We start from the raw sequence: 17,648 nt of genomic DNA, 5'->3' as shown, positions 1-17,648 counted from the left end.
TATTTATACGTTTCAAATATATTATCCTGTGTCTATTTATAAAATCAACAATATATACCTAACTTGATTTTGTTTATATAACAAGATTGCCCATAACAAGTAATAAGCAAAATAAATTGCAATTCAAGTAAGGGATGCATTTGCCGTCAAGATTTTGTTTTAATAGTACAAAAGTTGGGATGAAGCAGAAGCAATATTCATTCTGAAAGATCAAAGAATTTCTTGAACGAAACTGATGAATTCTGGGAAATCTCTAATTTCCTTGGCATCATTCGACTTTAATATAAACTCAAAATGAACTGAATTAATAATGATGGAAACTGAAAAAAGTGAAGACTAACTACAAAATTTCATTTGCTTTTTGTCACAATAGAAAACTTTTCTCCACTAACAAAAAACATCACAGGAAACGCATTCCAAATCAAGAGTCTAATTAAAAAGTGTTCTCCCCAAGTGGCCCGTATTTGGCCAGGTGAGGACAAGCTAGTCATTTCAGCATTTTCACCTGCACTCTCGGTTTCCAAGTGCAAGTAATGAGGTCTTTTTTTTTAATAAATGTATAAGATCATCGGAAAGTTGCATGTTCTTCCAATTTTGACCCCAATCACTTTATTTAACCGTGTTTTCCATTTATTTTTAGAGTAGAAGGATACCTTACGTTTTCTGTGTCTTCATGAGTGAAGCTATCTGTGTGAATCTCAGATGAGTGCAGCTGACGATTGTGAAACCTGCCACAGGTGATAGCACCTCCACCTCTTCCGGCGCATTCTGCGCTGCTCTCCGCCATTGACTGTTTAGTTATCACAAATGTGACGCGCTGTACATTCTGATAATGGAGAAAGCGGTGGCAATATCTTCTCTGTTCCTCACTCGCCTTCTGGTAATCTGGGCGGCGGTGATCTTGAGCTTCGGTGTTCCGGTTGATGCTACTACCGATCCCAATGATGGTGAAGCTTTAAGATGTTTTCTGTTTCTTACAAAATATGTGGCTGAGGTGAACCTTCGAGAGTTGATGTAAAATGTGGTGACTTCGCTAATTAGCTCGTGTTACCTCTTTAGAAACCTGAGGTTTTTCGCTTTTTTTTTTTAATCAAAGGTTTTCACTTTTTGGTGCGTTGAGTTGGTGCTACCAATGTGTGCGAGAGGAGAATGCTAAGGTTTCTGGTTGGAAATAATATGCTTGCGAGTCTGGGGAAAACTTTAGGATTTCGTGATGTAATCTTTCAAAAGTGTTTAAATGAGCTCAGGATTCCAAGAAAATGAAACATCAATGAATTTTTTGAAAAAATGGACGTCCTAATTCTGTAGGATGTTGATGTGTGGACGGATAATCTATCGAAAATGTGTGTGTTGGTGTGTAATTTGTTCGTGTTTTAGTATCCAAACTGAGTTTTAATCAGCCCTAAGATAGGTTGGAAGAAATCATTATCTTTCAATTTTACATTTTTAAAATCATTATGGATATTCGTATCCCGTGGACAAAAGGAATTTGACTCGGGAATATCTATTGTGTAGTTGTTTCATGTTTTTAGCTTGGTATTGCTGGATAATTGAGTTTCTGCTTGTGCGTCCTGCTCCACGAGTCTAACTACATTATCAGAGTCGTGTTACAGGGAATCTGTCTGGAAAACAGAAATAACTGAGTTTTTTTCTTCCTTTTGCTGTGTTTGACAATAAAAAATGGTTACACATTGGGATCACTGCATGAAAAGCAGAGTTTTGATTTATTCCCATCATACCAATGGGGCCAGTTATGTTTTATGTATAGTCATCGTGTGTATCACCTTGTTTAGGATCTGCATACACAAACATGAAGATATAAATCCAGTATGGATTGGTTGCCATTGATTGTGTTCAGCTAATGTGGATTTAAATTTGTTTGACCTGGTCTGTCCTGCCTCTATGCAGTACAAGGGCTTCAAATTTTGTACACTTCATTGAATAGTCCTTGGCAGCTAACAGGATGGAGATACAGTGGCGGTGATCCCTGTGGAGAGTTGTGGAAGGGAGTTATCTGCCAAGGTTCTTCTGTAGTGTCTTTGTGAGTTTTAATGTCCCAGATTTATTGTCTCTCTGGTATGACATGTCTTTTGAGTCATTAATCTGTTTGAATTTTAGGATTAATGACATACTTTTCTTGATTTGGAATAGGCAAATGTCTGGGTTGGGACTGAGCGGAACAATGGGATACTTGCTCAATAACCTTGTGTCAGTAAAGTCATTGTATGAGAGCTCTCTAACTTATGTGAATAAAATATTACCGATGCTCTTCATCTCAAGCTTTCACTCTTTGGTTGCAGGGATTTGAGTGGCAATAGTATCCATGATTCAATTCCGTATCAGCTACCACCAAACCTGACAAGCCTGTAATTTGATATCTTACAAGGACTCAACTTTTTGTAGTCGCTAATACTTGATTTCCATCATCAGTTTTTACTAATGCTTGTTCTATCTTGTGGCAGAAACCTTGCAAACAACATCATAAGCGGGAATCTTCCTTATTCTCTTTCTAGTATGACCTCACTTACTTACCTGTAAGTGGCATTGTTTTTCTGACTCATATTTGACATTTCTTATAGTGTGAGCCATATGTCCCTGGTTATTTTAATGCCTAAAACCTGTTATTTATGGTATAGGAATGTTAGCAGAAATATTTTGTCTCAGGGAGTTGGAGATATGTTTGCCAATCATTCTGCTCTAGCAAACTTGTAAGTCAGTTATATCTCTGAATACCAGTTCGTTAATATTGGTCCATGCTTTAATCTCCATCTATTTCTTTATGTTCATTTGAAATTTCGCTCGATCATTATACAAAATATTCTGATCTTTCTCATTCATAGAAATGTAAATCTTCTTTGACTTTGTCTCTTCTCATGTCTTGTACCCTTAAATCAGTTTTTGTTGTTTCTGAGCTTTTAAAGTACTTGTATTATTTGTTTTAGCATACTTAAATTGTGAGGTTATTATCTTTGTACATATTTGATTTACCAATTATTGCACCCATGATTCACGATAGTGGCTCTACTCATAAGTTCTGGTTCATTTGTTACAAACAGACGTGCTCTTTGCAGTCAATGTTAAAACAAAGATTTGTTATAATTAGAAGCAGGAACAAACATTTTCAGTATAAAAAGTATCCTGCCCATCTGTGTTCGGTGCTGGACTACCACTAGCTGTTTCAGGATCTGTTCATTTTGGAAGTATATAAATAATGCGATGCAATTTCAGGGACATTTCATTCAATAATTTTACTGGAGATCTCCCACCTTCCTTCAGCTTTCTAACCAATCTTTCAACTCTGTGAGTATGGCAATTATGACCTGTTTGAGTTTTTTCCCAGTTTTCATGTTCTCTTTTTTCTTTTTGCTCCTCCATGTTTGTTGATGATGTCAACATCTTCCTATCTTCATTTTCACAGTCGAGTGCAGAACAATAAACTTACTGGTTCTCTCAATGTTCTCGTCGGTCTGCCTTTAATCGATTTGTAAGTGTTGCACTCCGCATATCAAGTATCATTTCATTTGCTAAATCCGAGGAAAATTGGATGAACTTGATGGCTTTGATAAGTTGCTCATTCTGCTGATATCTGCAGAAACGTTGCTAACAACAATTTTAGTGGCTGGATACCCCAGGAACTAAACTCGGTCACTAATTTTGTGTGAGTTGTGCAGTTATTTTAGAAGTGAACTAATCAGATAGTAGACATAATGCTCTTGCTCTAGGAAAAATTTCTGATCCTACACTTGTCTTACATCAGATATGATGGAAATGTGTTTGCTAATGGTCCTGCTCCTCCTCCTCCACCATATACCCCACCTCCTCCAGGTCGATCCGGCAACGGGAGCAATCACACTCCTCAAAGTGGTCATACACCTGAATCTAATGCTCGAAATGGAAATAAGAAGAATGGGTTTACAACAGGGAGCATATTGGGGTTGGTTGTAGGATCTTTGTCTGCAACTATTTTGTTGCTTCTTGCCCTAGTTTTTTGCCTTCGAAGGGAATCCAAGAAGGAAACTTCTGCACGAACCTCAGTGGGAACCCTTCCCGGCATTGATAAAGGTAGTACCTCCTCTAAGTGTGATTCATTGTATAAATCTGTCTGATTTGTTAATATGGATTCAACTATATGGTGTTTCGCTGCTCTTTTACACAACACGTGCAATTCAAACCACCTAATGAAAATATGCCATCCATGTATAAAACTGCTGCTGACATTGTGCACTAATGTCAGACTCTTTTGGCATATGAAAGCATCATTTCTTGTAACTAATATTAAACAAAAATCTGAAGTACATAGAACCATTGTATTCTTTAATAAATATAAATTTGATAAATTTTATCAAGTGTAGACATGATTCCTGTTTATTGTCCTTTTGTATATGCTCATTTTATCAATTCATCTCACACTCTTTTTGGTCCCTAGTGAACACAGAGATGCAAGAGCACCGTGTGAAGCCAACAGCCACTGTATCTGATCAGAAGCCCACGGCAATGGAAAACATGACAATTGAACGATTACAGGGAAAAAATGGATCTGTCAAAAGAGTGAAGTCCCCAATAACAGCCACTTCTTTTACAGTTGCCACTCTTCAAACTGCAACTAATAGCTTTAGTCAGGAAAATCTGATTGGTGAAGGTTCCCTTGGTCGTGTCTATAGGGCAGAGTTTCCCAATGGGAAGGTAATTTCTCTTGTTCTTGGGAAGAACATTTACAATATTTTCATGTGAATTTACCTAATAATGTGATACAATCAGTGCAACGCAATTTGATGGATATGTTCTGCCTTGCTTTTCCACCTGTCTATAAATTTCAATTAAATAAAAACTGTAATTTTTGGTTTTAGCTGACATCATGCATGGAATTGATGACCCAACTTTGCATTTTTTTAGCCCCTGATGCTATTGATTTGAAATGATATTGATGACATTTAACATTGTGGCATGTGTATGTGTGTCATTGACCTAAAATTCTTGTGCTTCGATGTTACATATGTTTTACATGTTCTTTTTTCAGATTATGGCCATAAAAAAGATAGACAGTGCAGCATTGTCTCTGCAGGAAGAAGATAATTTTCTTGAAGCCATTTCTAATATGTCACGTCTGAGGCATCCAAATATTGTTGCACTGGCAGGATACTGTGCAGAGCACGGGCAACGTCTTCTGGTTCATGATTATATTGGAAATAGTAACTTACATGATATGCTGCACTATGCTGATGAGAGGAGCAAAATGCTGACATGGAATGCACGTGTTAGAGTAGCACTTGGCACTGCTCGGGCTTTGGAGTATGTTGTGCATGGAAAGAACTTTAAACACACATGCACTCACATGTTCTCCTTCTCTCTGGCTTGAATCTTAAAGTTCAGCTCTTTTTGGTAGGTACTTGCACGAAGTGTGTTTGCCTTCCGTTGTACATAGAAACTTGAAGTCCGCAAACATTTTACTTGACGATGAGTTCAATCCCCAGCTTTCAGATTGTGGATTAGCTTCTCTAACTCCGAACACAGAACGACAGGTAAAACAATGTTGTAAATTTGTACATCAAGTTGGCTGCTGCTGCTATTCATTTAGTTACATTCTTGTGGGATGTTTGTTGGTATATAGAGTCTTTCTTTGTAGATCTTAGAGGTCAAAATCACTTACATGATGGACTAGAAAAGGCATGGGTTGTTTGGTTGGGTCTCTTGCTCATTGATTGGTCTAACATCTTTGAAATTATTGACTGGCGAGCAAAAAAGGTTTATAACATAAAATTTCCTCCCAATGTTGAAAGGTTTCATCGGCCCAAGTGATTGGTTCATTTGGCTACAGTGCACCTGAGTTTGCCTTATCCGGGATGTACACTGTAAAAAGCGACGTTTACAGTTTTGGTGTTGTTATGTTAGAGCTCCTGACTGGTCGGAAACCGCTTGATAGGTAAAACGAGAGCTTACATGATATGATTATTATAGCTGTGATTCTAAAATATTCCAGCAGAACATCAACTTTTGTTGTCCATGATCCTTCAAATTCATCCCCATTTTCAGTTTAAGAGTGAGATCAGAACAGTCACTTGTGAGATGGGCCACTCCTCAACTCCACGATATCGATGCTTTATCAAAGATGGTTGACCATGTCTTAAATGGAATGTATCCGGCCAAGTCTTTGAGCCGTTTTGCAGACATCATTGCCCTCTGTGTTCAGGTAAGGCCCCGCACTAGTATTATGTGATGATGTCTCAGCAATTTCACTAGCAATTGAGAAATAGTTCACAAGTATGAGATGCTCTCTCACCTAATATATTAGTCTTTTGAAATCGCCTTTTGCTCTTAGACTTATGGCTTGGCACAGTAGGCCACTGTGTTCAGAGTTTGAAATTGAAACTAAATAATAAATCCAATGCAGCCTGAGCCTGAATTTCGACCTCCCATGTCTGAAGTCGTGCAAGCCCTGGTTCGGTTGATGCAAAGGGCAGTGATCGTCAAGAGACAACCCAGTGAGGATTCGGGTTTTGCATTCAAGAATCCAGATCATGAAGCAGGTGACTTGCAGTAGCATGTATCCAAAATCCTTTGCAATTTTTTTGAAAATTGTGCAAAGGTCCACAGGCCACAAAGGAAGGAAAATCAGGGAAAAGGAACATAATAAGGGGCTGTCAAGAGATGTAATTGTGTTGCTTACTGTGCGTGAGAAAATTGTTGCTATACATTTGTAAAATTTGGGATGCATATTATAATTTTATGTTGGGCTATTAGCAGCTGTCAAGTAAAATAAAATGAACGTTGGAAGCATGATCTCAAGCATAAAGACAGAAGTTAATGAACGAAAAACAGGCTGTATAACGCTTGCCGCGGCACTATTTATGGAAGTGCTTCCCACTATTTCACGAGATTTCCATCGACTAAAATTTGTTCTTGATTTGGACAAATGATTGTGGAAAAATGATATTGTGAATACTAAATCTTTTCCCTCAAAATTGAAATGTTGATAACAGAATGCCCATTTTTGTGTAAAACATGTTGGATACATCTCACAAACGTTCGCTATGCCTGTCCACTTTGTTTTCATTTACTTTATGCACATAGCTCTATGTCAAATGGTGTTTTCAGGGAATGTAATAACCGAATGCATATCTGAATCATGAATAATATGTCAAATGTGTTTTAAAATTTTTTTAGAAAAATCAATATGTCAAATGGTGTATTTATTCATGTTACAATTTTTATGTAATAAAGTTGGGCTCCATCTTGGGATATTACCTCAACGATTTATCCAATGGTTCCAAAAAAAGCCTTGTACTTTTTGATTTTTTTTTTTTTGATGTGATATATTGTGCAATTTTGAAAAAAGTTCGACCAATTTGCAATCATTGGATAAATATTTTGACCCTGCTAAAGATAGGCCCTGAAGCTCCATCTAATATAAATAAAGGGCTAGATCTTCGGTCTAAGTTATGTATCGATCAATCTTTGATTTCTTCCAAAAAAAAAAATCCGAAGCTTATTGGAAAAGAGCATGTCCCATTCCAATCTCTCCGACATCACCACGACAAGTGGCAACACGTCCAACGAAGAATATGGCGATGATCCACCAATTTCAGGGTTTCGGGTTCATTCCCGGAAGTCAAGTTGTCCGGCCCGTCTCAGCGGTTCTTCACCTGTCAATTCTTTCGGGTCGTTGCCCCCGACCAGATTCCCGGCCTTTTCCCTCTCACCCGACTCTTCGACGACGTGGTTTGATGGGTTTCTTTGCGGTGCTGTAATTGATACCAAGAAAATGAACAAAGCCAAGATAAAGGTGTGGTATAGGAATAAGATGACGATTGGATTGGCGGTGTTGATTGGTTCTTTTTTCTTGATGAATTGGTGGATGCTTTCTCGAATCCAAGAACCGGGTCGAACCCGTGAGGAAATCAAGGTTAAGTGGTTGAAAGCAAATTCTTCCACCGTATCTATCCGGGTATGCTGTTTTTTTTGTCATTAATTCTTTCTTCCTGTTTTCTCGTAATTTCCCGAAAATATACGTTCCCATATGTTGAATCTTTGGGGTTTATTAGGGTATCTACAAATATTTGTGCCCCAAAAGGATGAAGATTTTGAATGGCCTACTAACAATTTGTGTCCATGGAGATGGACCAGATGGTTTTATTTAGTTGTCACGATTGTTTATGCTGGAGATTAGTTAATTCCTTGATGGAGTTGTCGAATTATCAATTGGAACTTCCTATTTTCTAGTACGAAGACTACTTAATAGGACCACTCTGGACACTCATTAGCGAATTATCTTAACAATTTCCTCCTTTAGTTCATCTAATCTAAACTGGGGTGGTAATTAGAATGGTTGGCAATCTGAATGTTGAAAATAGCAGCACTTTTTTTCTTATAATGTTCTATTATATGTTGCAAATGATATTATACAAGACAGTATTTTGTATGGATGTAGGAAGAGTTAGAAAAGCTTGGTAGAGGGAGAAAACCTCAGAAAACAATATTTGTGAGGCTTTTGTCTAAGGCTGCTCATGCATTAGCTGAGGTATGTTCAAACTTGAGGTGCAACTTTTTTTAACCTTGATCTCATGGGATGTTATGAGTTTGATTATTGTGTTTTCATATTCTCTCTTATGTTGATTATGTTTTAATATGCAGGAACAGAACAAGCCTGAGCCTAAGGACTTGTGGGTGGAACCTTACATCCGTGCTTCTTCCTGGACTCCTTGTTCTCATACAAGAGATTGGAAACCTAGTGGTCTCTCTCTCCTCTCTCTGTGTGAAATTACAGAATCTTGTGCTTGACTGATATTTCATAGTTATATGATGCCTAATTCTGCAGTTTTTTAATTTCAGAGGGTGACAATGGTTATATAGTGGTCACAGCAAATGGTGGAATAAATCAGCAGCGAGTTGCTGTATGTGTTTCCTCTTTTCATTTTGGAAGCCCTATGCTTCATATATATTGTTTTTATTTTTTTTCAAATTTTATAATTAAATGAAACCATTTCTATTTCCTAATTAATTCATGTGGTTGATAACAGGTGTGCAATTCTGTTGCTATTGCTAGGTTACTTAATGCAACACTTGTTCTTCCCAACTTTATGTACAGCAGTGTTTGGAGAGATTCCAGGTGGTGTTTGATAGATTTGGTTTTATTTAGGCAAGGGTTGTCTGGTGTTCTTTTGATACATGCGCTTTTAACTATGTCACATTGAACGAATTTTTCCGAGTTTTTCGGCCACTATTATTTTCCGGGCACATCACTACTTCATTTGAAGTGTTTTCTTGCTTTTAAATGAGTTTCTCCATCTATTGTGATATCGAGTATCTATTGTGTTCTCTGAGCAATACATTGATGACCAAATTTTGTAATCTCATAGTCAGTTCGGGGATATATACCAGGAGGAGCATTTCATCAACTACTTGAAGCCTGATATTCGAATTGTCAAGAAACTTCCAAAGGAATTGCAGTCGTTAGACTTAAATGCAATTGGAAGTGTGGTGAGATTCCATTTCAATTTATTCTAGATACTTAATTCCAATTAAAATTCGTTCTTGTAATCCAAATCAGGGTTGTAAGATAAGTTGAGCTGGCTTAGAGGCTTAGTAGTCAGCTTGATTTGAGCTAACAAGCCGACTCGCAAGCTTTTAGTTAACGTTTGGAATTTTAATAACAAATATAAGATTGAATACTTTTTATTTAATATATAATATTGTTCTTATAGAAAAATATTAAATTATACTTTTAGATAAAGTTCACAAATACATTTTGAACTCGAGCTCGCAAGGCAAATTTGGATATGTGCTCACGTATAAATTCGTGAACAAAATTTATAAACTCAAGTAACTAGTAAGCTCGTGAGTCTGCTCGTGACCCAAGCTCGCTAGTTTTGATATAAAGCTCGACCATTTTTTATTAGGAGCTCATGAAGCTTAAGCTCAGTTTCTTAGTCGGGCATGAGCTCGAGTCATGTGTGCCCCTACTACAAATATTGTAGCATAATACATTAATTTTCATTTCAGGTGACAGATATAGATGTGGTAAAAGAGGCTAAGCCAAGTTTTTATTTGAAATATATTCTTCCCATTTTACACCGTAACAGAGTCGTCCATTTTGTTGGATTTGGGAATCGATTGGCCTCTGATCCCATACCACGTCAAATACAGGTATATTAATAGCTTTTACCTTATTGGTTTATGCCAACCTATAGAATGTCTGGACTCTCTATCCTTCCAAATTATAATTTTGCTTCTTCATTCTCGTTGCATGTATTTTCACTTTGCTTCCTAATTAAAGAACATCATCTAGAGACTTCGATGCAGATGCAATTTTTATGCCCTGAGGTTTGTTCCAAAAATACAAGAAGTGGGCGCTCTGCTGATTCAGAGAATGCGTCAAAATGATACCGGCTTGGGACTTTTGGACCATTATCTTGTTGGCCCTTTTTCACAGTCAAAGATGAAGGGGCAAAAAGTTCATGCAGCTAAAACATCTAGATACTTGGCCTTACATCTGAGATTTGAAATTGACATGGTGGCTCATTCTTTGTGTGAATTTGGTGGAGGTGAAGAAGAAATGCAAGAATTAGAGGCTTACAGGGATATCCATTTTCCTGCATTGGCAGAGCTGAAGAAGACTAAAAAGTATGTACTTCAGTATTGATTTGAGTTTTATTAACTCGTTCCAGATTATTGAGACTAAAGCCAGCCACCATTTCTGAGAAATGCATTTTTTTGTAGAAGTTATCCAAGTTTGTTCTCTCTTGTGTATTGAACTAGTTTTTTGCAGGTATATATGGTGATTGAGGGTTTTGAAGTATTCACATTTAGACTTACGAAAGTGTCTGCCATTATCACATGGTTCTTGACGCAAATGTCTCACGCAGGTTACCCTCCCCGACAGATTTAAGATCGGAAGGACTATGCCCGTTAATGCCGGAGGAGACAGTGCTCATGCTTGCGGCCCTTGGTTTCAACCGGAGGTCCCACATATACCTTGCAGGGGCTCATATTTATGGAGGGAAGTCAAGATTGGCAGCCTTGACTACATTGTTCCCTAATTTAGTAACCAAAGAAAACTTGCTTTCTTCTGCTGAGATCGAGCCATTTGCAAATTTCTCATCTCAGGTAAAATTGAAATTTACCATCTATTGTTGTTCTGCTTCTATCGTATTGTTAAATGTAATTGTGGGATGAGTTTTTCATCCTTTTCTATTTGGGTTGTCACGTTTCCTAAGATGGATAATGTTTCTCGAAGTACGGTTATTTAGTTCCTTATGAGTGAAATTTTTTTGCAGTTGGCTGCACTTGACTTCATAGTTTGCACAGCTTCAGACGTATTTGCCATGACAGACTCTGGCAGTCAGTTTTCTTCTCTAGTAGCAGGTTATCGAATCTATTTTGGTGGGGGAAAGATGCCATCAATCAGGCCAAACAAACGGAGGCTTGCTGACATTTTTGTGAAAAACAACACAATAGAGTGGAAGGTATTTGAGACGAGAGTAAGGAAGGCCGTGAGACAAAATAAACGTGTGTTTTCACGGCCCATCGGAAGAAGTGTATACAGATATCCTCGATGTCGGGATTGTATGTGTTATACGGCTTAAGTTTTGTTGTAATATGAGTGTTATCTGAGGTTCTGTAACATTTTGATCTGATTACTTTGGAAGATATATTTAATCATATAAAATCATTCTTTCGATTATTAACAATATTGTGAATACTTAGAACCTAAGAATTCATGTCATTACAGTGGACTTTTTTTCTTCATGTATTCATCATATCACATCTTTAAACCTTGTTTTAATCACCTGAGTCCTGATGTGATCGATCTCTTTTGTTCGACATCATTTGCTGTACATCAGTGGTATATTCATGGAACTGAAATTTTGATGTACTCTTGTCTTCAAATATGCATAAAATAACTTAAATTGTCAAAACTAGCTCTGCTTATTTGAGGCCAACATGTGCATGAATTCTTTTTTCCAATAACTGAAAATTAAAAAGTGACTTATAATTTCAAGTTAATGACAAAAACTAAATATAATTTTTTTTTATTATATTGTATCTTGTTTGAATTTAATAATTCATATTTTCATTACTAATATACGCATGCACATATATCTACTTTGTGGTTATTAATTTGATGCATGCATATAAAATAGTTATATCTTGATCTTAACTTTTTGAGAAAAGATATTCTACATATAATATTAGTTAAAATTTTAGTTTAACATTTACGAAAATTTTTAGAAGTCGTGATTAATTAACGTTACAACTTTTATGTTGCACTTTACTCAAGAGGTCATTTGTAAATGTGCAAATTAATTAGAAATTGATATTTTAGAAAAAAATTAGACCGAGAGAATGCGTAGTATACACTTAATAAGCAGTTAAAGCATATATATTCAAGAAATTAATACGCGCGTATAATAGTTTAAAGATGTTTATTATATTATCAATTTGCATGCATGAAAACTAGAGTAATTGAGATATCTACTCGTATATAAAATCGAATGTAAACAAAAATCAAGCAAGAACTGGATAAATCGCAAGACAATAGTTTACGTTAATTTTAGCATAAATTTTCAATGTTGTCTACTCTTTGATAAATTCATCCCATAATATTGTTTATAATGGACGAAATTTATCAAGAAAGTAGACAAATAGATTAATGCATGAGCAGTAACGAAACAAGAACTTGAAAACAAAATAGAATTACCAGCAAAGAAGATTACAAATAATACTTAATATTCGGGGGTTCCATATTTAGTTCTACTAGTACTAGAATCTTAGAGCAGTTACGAAATATATAACATTGTCATCAAACAAGTACAATTTAAATAGCAGTTGATAGATTCGCTAGCATGCTTATCTATTAAAGTTTCCAGCTTATCATCGAATCAAAGAAACGAAGGCGAAATATCCATTGGGAACGGATTACCCAAAATATTGTCCATGTAGTAGTGAGGATGAGCAGCCTCCATAACCACGAACTGCATATCCTCAGACGGTTTCCAATGGCGTTTCCTTTGGTTAATAAACCAGTTGTTTATTTGCTTCTGGTCCAGGCCTGTTGATTCGGCTAGGGCTAGTTTCTGAGATTCCTACATAAATTGCCACCAAATTTCAATATTTGATCACGAGTGTAGTAAAATGCACGAAAATGCAAGACATAGGGGGAGATAGATATCCATACAGATGGATAAGGCCATTTGTAATGTCTGCTCCACCAGTCGAGTAACTGTTGCCGTGCTTCTTTAGGCAGCTTGCCTTTCTTTCGTTTCTTCATGAATTCTTGTTTGAGGTTGCCCAAGTATCCACTATATTTTCGCAAGAGCTGACCTTTCAGTTCACGGTCTTCTGCTTGGGGGTCGATGAAACTGTTATTCACGTCAAATTCTTCTTCCGACGAACCATTTATGTCCACTGCTTCGCCACAAGCTGTGACATAACGAGCGGTTAGTCATGTCCAAGCCAAAATATATAATTCCCACATAATTATATTAATGCCACCCTTACCATTACTTAAAATAAGATTTAATGCCTCAGAAATAGAATATGAAGCTTATCATACCACAAATTAAGATTGGTAAAACTGAAACGGCGGTTTTTTCTCAAAATTGGCTGCTGATGGAAACAGGATAGAGAAGGGAATGCGATCATCCAGCAAAACAGATATTTCGAGCACCGATAATATTATGTGTAATATCAATTTTGATATTTTATCCATCCACCATGCCAACAAATGAAGGGATATTCATCAATTGGATGTTATGAAGTATATTTTATTGTACATCAAATAGATGAGTGTCACGTGTCATTGGTGAGCACGATAGGTGGAAGTATATTAACTAACAGACACTATTTTTTTAAATCATCACACTTCAGTTATACGAGTGGTCATTCCCAGTTTACCTTAAAACAATCATCAATTAATTAAAAGTGCAAGCTCAACAATTACCACTCGCGGCTGGAACACTAAGAAAGTTTGTTGAAATAATAAAAAGCTCCCTCTCCGCCCAATGGAGTGCCCAAGTCAGGATCTAACCAAATGCGATTCCAAAAGATTATCAATATTTAAATCTATTAATCACATGCGAGCTGTAAAATTTAAAGACTGAAGATATTTCTAGAGCACAAATATTTTAAGCTTAGAAAACATATATATAAATATATATATATATATCGATCAACACACGTGGTTAGCTAATCCTTAATAAGCCAACCATATGCTTCTTTTATAGACTTTAGGCGTATCAATGTGTCTTCCTCACATAGTTGACTATCTTCAAGTCCATGCCCCACCAGAAAGCTGGCACAAGTACATAGAAACATTTCTTTCTACATTCGAAAGATCATAATTATTATATAGTAAATGAACAAATATCTCAATCCAAATACAACCTGAAGGAAACACGAAAAGAACTACTCATGCAATTAAACCATGGATTCACCAAATCAAACTTGGTGCAGATGTCCACAAGCATCATAAATAGCATTAAGTAGGCGTCCAGAAACCATCGAGTAACAGCCACAAATGCATTACACTAGTACGATTTCGATATTCAAGCGAAACTCCATTGTAATAACAAGAAAACGTGCACTGGCAATCGCGCACAGTCCTCACTCTCTTGTATCAACGTGGAATTAAAGAAATTTTATAACTTAGAAGGTTATTCAAAGATCCATATGGTTCAAAGTCCTCGAACGCATTAAAGAAAATGAAAAAAGTTTCGAGCCAAATTTTTAGTCCCGTTACCTCTACAAGCACACGTGTTTAACCTAATTCTAAAAATCTATATAAATTGAAATATTTTTAATATCAATGAGTGACTTTACTACTAAATTCTGATTAATTTTTTCCACGTGGGGAAACTACAAGAACCAAACACAATGTTCACTTGTAAACATAAATTTTGACCTTCAGCCTCAATATTGCTTGATAAATGTCGTGCCACATTACAAGAAGGATTATTAAAAACTGGGCTTGGTTAAATTCACAAAATCGTGAGTGAACCTAAAGAAAAGACACAGCATCCAGAAGAATGTACTTGCAGAAGATGAAGTATCATCTGGAAATACACACTAACAAAGGTAAATCCAAATAAACATTTTCTTGGAAACATGCACGTGCAGACGTCCATTCCCTATGTAAATCACAGAAAATAAAGCAGTAATTTGATAGAATTTACAGTGAGATGATAAGAATAAATTTCATCCGCTTATAAACAGAAAAAAAGAAGATAATAATCAAAAGAGAGAGTAGAGGGCTTGCCACCAGAATCAGAGTGAGATAAAGTAAGGGCTTTGAACTGGCACTCAATCCTCGAAAGGAAAAGCATGGCTTCTTTGAAGGGTTTCGAGAGTTCTTGCTCATACTTTGTCAGCATTTCACAGTATGCCTCCATGAATTGGTCAAGTGCCGGATCTTCCCCGACGCGGCTTCTGTCGTTGCGGCCTATCGCGGTGGCGGACGCGCAAGCTTCCTCGAGCTTCGCGACCACTTCAGGCGGCGCTCCTATCTGTCTCAATATAGAGCACCCATCATCAGTTGGGCACAGCCCATGATTTAACTGTCTCTATCGCCTATCACTTCATTCTCAAAGACGTACGAGTGAACACAATTTAATATCCTCAATTATTTCCAAAATTGCAGGTAAAATAAAAGTATTTACGATCTTTTACCTTTTGACAATTAACATAAGCAGCCAAGAGGCGAGGATAGTGTGGATGAGCCATGATCTTTGACTTGACGGAGCAGCTGCCAGCATCTCCGTCGCTTTCCATGAAATAATACCCAGTACTCGTATTAATGTTATGTTCAAGCATCATAGAACCGCCGCCGCCGCCGGAGCTGCTGTTGCGATTGAGATCATGTTGGTTAGTGGATGGAAGAGGTAGAAATATGGTCTGGCTGCAGTCCCCATTAGGGTCAGTAGCAGCCACCTGAGGCATAATCATCATGGGACAAAACCCATTTCCGTTATCTCCAAAACCCATGAAAGAAGTTCCCCTGAAAGAAGTGTTCATGTTACCTGAGCCCTCGCCACCCTCCATTACACAATCTACTGTGTATTTCTACGTACTGTGGGTTTTCTCCTTCTCTTTCTTTAGACCTCCTGCTTCTTGTAAAATGAGTATAAACCCTCAAAGATAAAGTACTCGCATCCCTACTCTCTCTCTCTCTCTCTCCTTCCTGTTGTACACACGCATAAGCAATCTTTTTCTCTTTTTGAAGGTATCTCTGTGCAGGGGCCTCCCGAATTTTATGCTACTTGTTTCAGTCTTTTTACAGGAAATCCTAAATAGTTGTTGTAAAATTAATGGTAGTGACTTTTTAGTCAGTCGATTAAGGGTTCTTTGGTTCATGGATGGGTCTGAGAAAGCAAACTGTTCAGGTTCATCTCTTCTTTTTCGAATTGGGGCATACTACTGTGCTGTGTTGTTTTCATCATCATGACCATTAGAAATTTTTACTCACCCTATATATATAAATATATTTGCCTCTCTCTCTCTCTGAACAGACACAAGCAAAATGTCAGTGAATAAGAAAAAGAAGCAAAGAAACACAATAAAAAGAAGAGAGAACCAAAAGGACTTTCAGAAGGCACGCGGTGTTTTGCAGACGGAATCAGAAAACTAAGTGGTGTTTGTATATGGATTCCTAATATCTATCTCTATATATAGCCATAGATTTAGTTTCAACAGTAGAGTTTGGCCATGTTAATTCTTGGATGATTAATCGTGTTGCAAGTCTTTACCTTCCCAACGAAACCTCTCACCCTATTTTCTTGCTCAGCCACTGAATCACTGCGTCATGATGTGTTTTTTTAGGGAAAAGGTTACTAGGAAAAATTCAAAGTAATGAGCTATCAAATCCGAATGCAGTTTTAAACTTTTAGTTATGTCCATCCTAGGAAATTTCGGAACAATTATTAAGTCCATTTGTTGGTTTTATTGATGCCCATGAATATTTGGAGGTGTTATTCTGTATCTATTTATATTTTTACAATTTATTTTTATTTATTGAAAATCGATCTTTTTGGTTTTTGAAGTTTGAGGAACTAATAATACGAGTCAAAAAACATTTTTATTAAAACACACACACAAAAATACATTTTTGGTGGAAATAGTCAAAACATATTTTATGATAAAAATAAATGAAAACAACATAACCAAACAAGAAATAATAATATTCAAATAGAGATTGAATAATATATAGTTAATCAGAAGTATGTGAAATATAATTTGAATATCAATAATTGATCAATGTTGCAAAAAGATATCAATTGTTGAGGATAACACACACAAAGTTAGAATAGTAAAAACATATTTAAAACAATAAACATGAAAACAGGCGTAAAATAAATAAGAGGAAAATGGCGAATTTTTGGTAAAACATGAAGGATAAAAAAATATATTTTATGATGTAGAAACAGTAATACAGCTTAGAAATTGGAACAAATGAGGCCTTACTTTTATTATTTTGAGATTTAGATTTTCTTCTTGTTATTTCTTAGAACATAAATACAACTTGTCATTACACTTCCAAGCAACAGATTTAGAGTCTCAAACCATAATTGTTTTCTATGAATTATTTAATTTCGACAAATAATAAAATTATTTTCGAATATATGTTATAATATTATAAAGAAATGATTCAATGTGATGTC

General features: G+C 36.4%; 3 protein-coding genes across 7 annotated transcripts; 2 read left to right on the top strand and 1 right to left on the bottom strand.

Annotated features, from left to right (window-relative positions):
- Positions 1 to 626: 626 nt before the first annotated feature.
- LOC142528042 (protein STRUBBELIG-RECEPTOR FAMILY 8-like) lies at positions 627 to 6,734 on the top strand. 2 transcript variants are annotated; one of them, XM_075633085.1, is made up of 16 exons: positions 627 to 947; positions 1,909 to 2,041; positions 2,152 to 2,223; positions 2,301 to 2,366; positions 2,463 to 2,534; positions 2,637 to 2,708; positions 3,229 to 3,300; positions 3,419 to 3,484; positions 3,593 to 3,658; positions 3,758 to 4,062; positions 4,436 to 4,683; positions 5,018 to 5,289; positions 5,384 to 5,519; positions 5,778 to 5,920; positions 6,031 to 6,187; positions 6,389 to 6,734. In XM_075633085.1, the coding sequence occupies exons 1-16, from the start codon at positions 833 to 835 to the stop codon at positions 6,536 to 6,538; spliced, it is 2,145 nt and encodes a 714-aa protein (XP_075489200.1). In that variant the 5' UTR covers positions 627 to 832; the 3' UTR covers positions 6,539 to 6,734. The 2 variants fall into 2 exon arrangements, with proteins under 2 accessions (XP_075489200.1, XP_075489199.1); XM_075633084.1 differs by having other exon boundaries at positions 4,427 to 4,683.
- A 658-nt stretch (positions 6,735 to 7,392) lies between these two features.
- Positions 7,393 to 11,677, top strand: LOC142528043 (O-fucosyltransferase 15-like). 2 transcript variants are annotated; one of them, XM_075633087.1, is made up of 10 exons: positions 7,393 to 7,942; positions 8,426 to 8,515; positions 8,635 to 8,728; positions 8,827 to 8,888; positions 9,015 to 9,103; positions 9,354 to 9,474; positions 9,997 to 10,140; positions 10,283 to 10,617; positions 10,860 to 11,100; positions 11,271 to 11,677. In XM_075633087.1, exons 1-10 carry the CDS (start codon positions 7,499 to 7,501, stop codon positions 11,577 to 11,579), a joined length of 1,929 nt encoding a protein of 642 aa, XP_075489202.1. In that variant the 5' UTR covers positions 7,393 to 7,498; the 3' UTR covers positions 11,580 to 11,677. The 2 variants fall into 2 exon arrangements, with proteins under 2 accessions (XP_075489202.1, XP_075489201.1); XM_075633086.1 differs by having other exon boundaries at positions 7,394 to 7,942; positions 8,629 to 8,728.
- A 1,006-nt stretch (positions 11,678 to 12,683) lies between these two features.
- LOC142528028 (homeobox protein knotted-1-like LET6) lies at positions 12,684 to 16,506 on the bottom strand. Of its 3 annotated transcripts, none has more exons than XM_075633061.1 (4): positions 15,661 to 16,506; positions 15,251 to 15,497; positions 13,172 to 13,416; positions 12,684 to 13,079 (listed from the first exon to the last, which is right to left on the bottom strand). In XM_075633061.1, exons 1-4 carry the CDS (start codon positions 16,030 to 16,032, stop codon positions 12,876 to 12,878), a joined length of 1,068 nt encoding a protein of 355 aa, XP_075489176.1. In that variant the 5' UTR covers positions 16,033 to 16,506; the 3' UTR covers positions 12,684 to 12,875. The 3 variants fall into 3 exon arrangements, with proteins under 3 accessions (XP_075489176.1, XP_075489178.1, XP_075489177.1); XM_075633063.1 differs by having other exon boundaries at positions 12,684 to 13,070; XM_075633062.1 differs by having other exon boundaries at positions 15,254 to 15,497.
- Positions 16,507 to 17,648: the final 1,142 nt, after the last annotated feature.

Source organism: Primulina tabacum, chromosome 15 (genome assembly GCF_025594145.1).
Source record: "Primulina tabacum isolate GXHZ01 chromosome 15, ASM2559414v2, whole genome shotgun sequence".
In the NCBI taxonomy this organism is placed as follows: Eukaryota; Viridiplantae; Streptophyta; class Magnoliopsida; order Lamiales; family Gesneriaceae; genus Primulina; species Primulina tabacum.
Note: the sequence above shows the minus strand (reverse complement) of the source record. Positions and strands in the feature narration are given on the sequence as shown.

Excerpts from the sequence above, each read along its gene's own strand:
- LOC142528028 (XM_075633061.1), bottom strand. The coding sequence starts at position 16,032 with ATGGAGGGTGGCGAGGGCTCAGGTAACATGAACACTTCTTTCAGGGGA. Across the intron at positions 13,417-15,250 it reads ATCTCACTCTGATTCTGGTG|CTTGTGGCGAAGCAGTGGAC; the intron begins GCAAGCCCTCTA and ends GTTATGTCACAG. Across the intron at positions 13,080-13,171 it reads ACAAATGGCCTTATCCATCT|GAATCTCAGAAACTAGCCCT; the intron begins GTATGGATATCT and ends CAATTTATGTAG.
- LOC142528043 (XM_075633086.1), top strand. The coding sequence starts at position 7,499 with ATGTCCCATTCCAATCTCTCCGACATCACCACGACAAGTGGCAACACG. Across the intron at positions 8,516-8,628 it reads CTGCTCATGCATTAGCTGAG|GAACAGAACAAGCCTGAGCC; the intron begins GTATGTTCAAAC and ends TTTAATATGCAG. Across the intron at positions 11,101-11,270 it reads TTGCAAATTTCTCATCTCAG|TTGGCTGCACTTGACTTCAT; the intron begins GTAAAATTGAAA and ends ATTTTTTTGCAG.
- LOC142528042 (XM_075633084.1), top strand. The coding sequence starts at position 833 with ATGGAGAAAGCGGTGGCAATATCTTCTCTGTTCCTCACTCGCCTTCTG. Across the intron at positions 4,063-4,426 it reads CCTTCCCGGCATTGATAAAG|TGAACACAGAGATGCAAGAG; the intron begins GTAGTACCTCCT and ends TTTGGTCCCTAG. Across the intron at positions 5,290-5,383 it reads GGCACTGCTCGGGCTTTGGA|GTACTTGCACGAAGTGTGTT; the intron begins GTATGTTGTGCA and ends TCTTTTTGGTAG.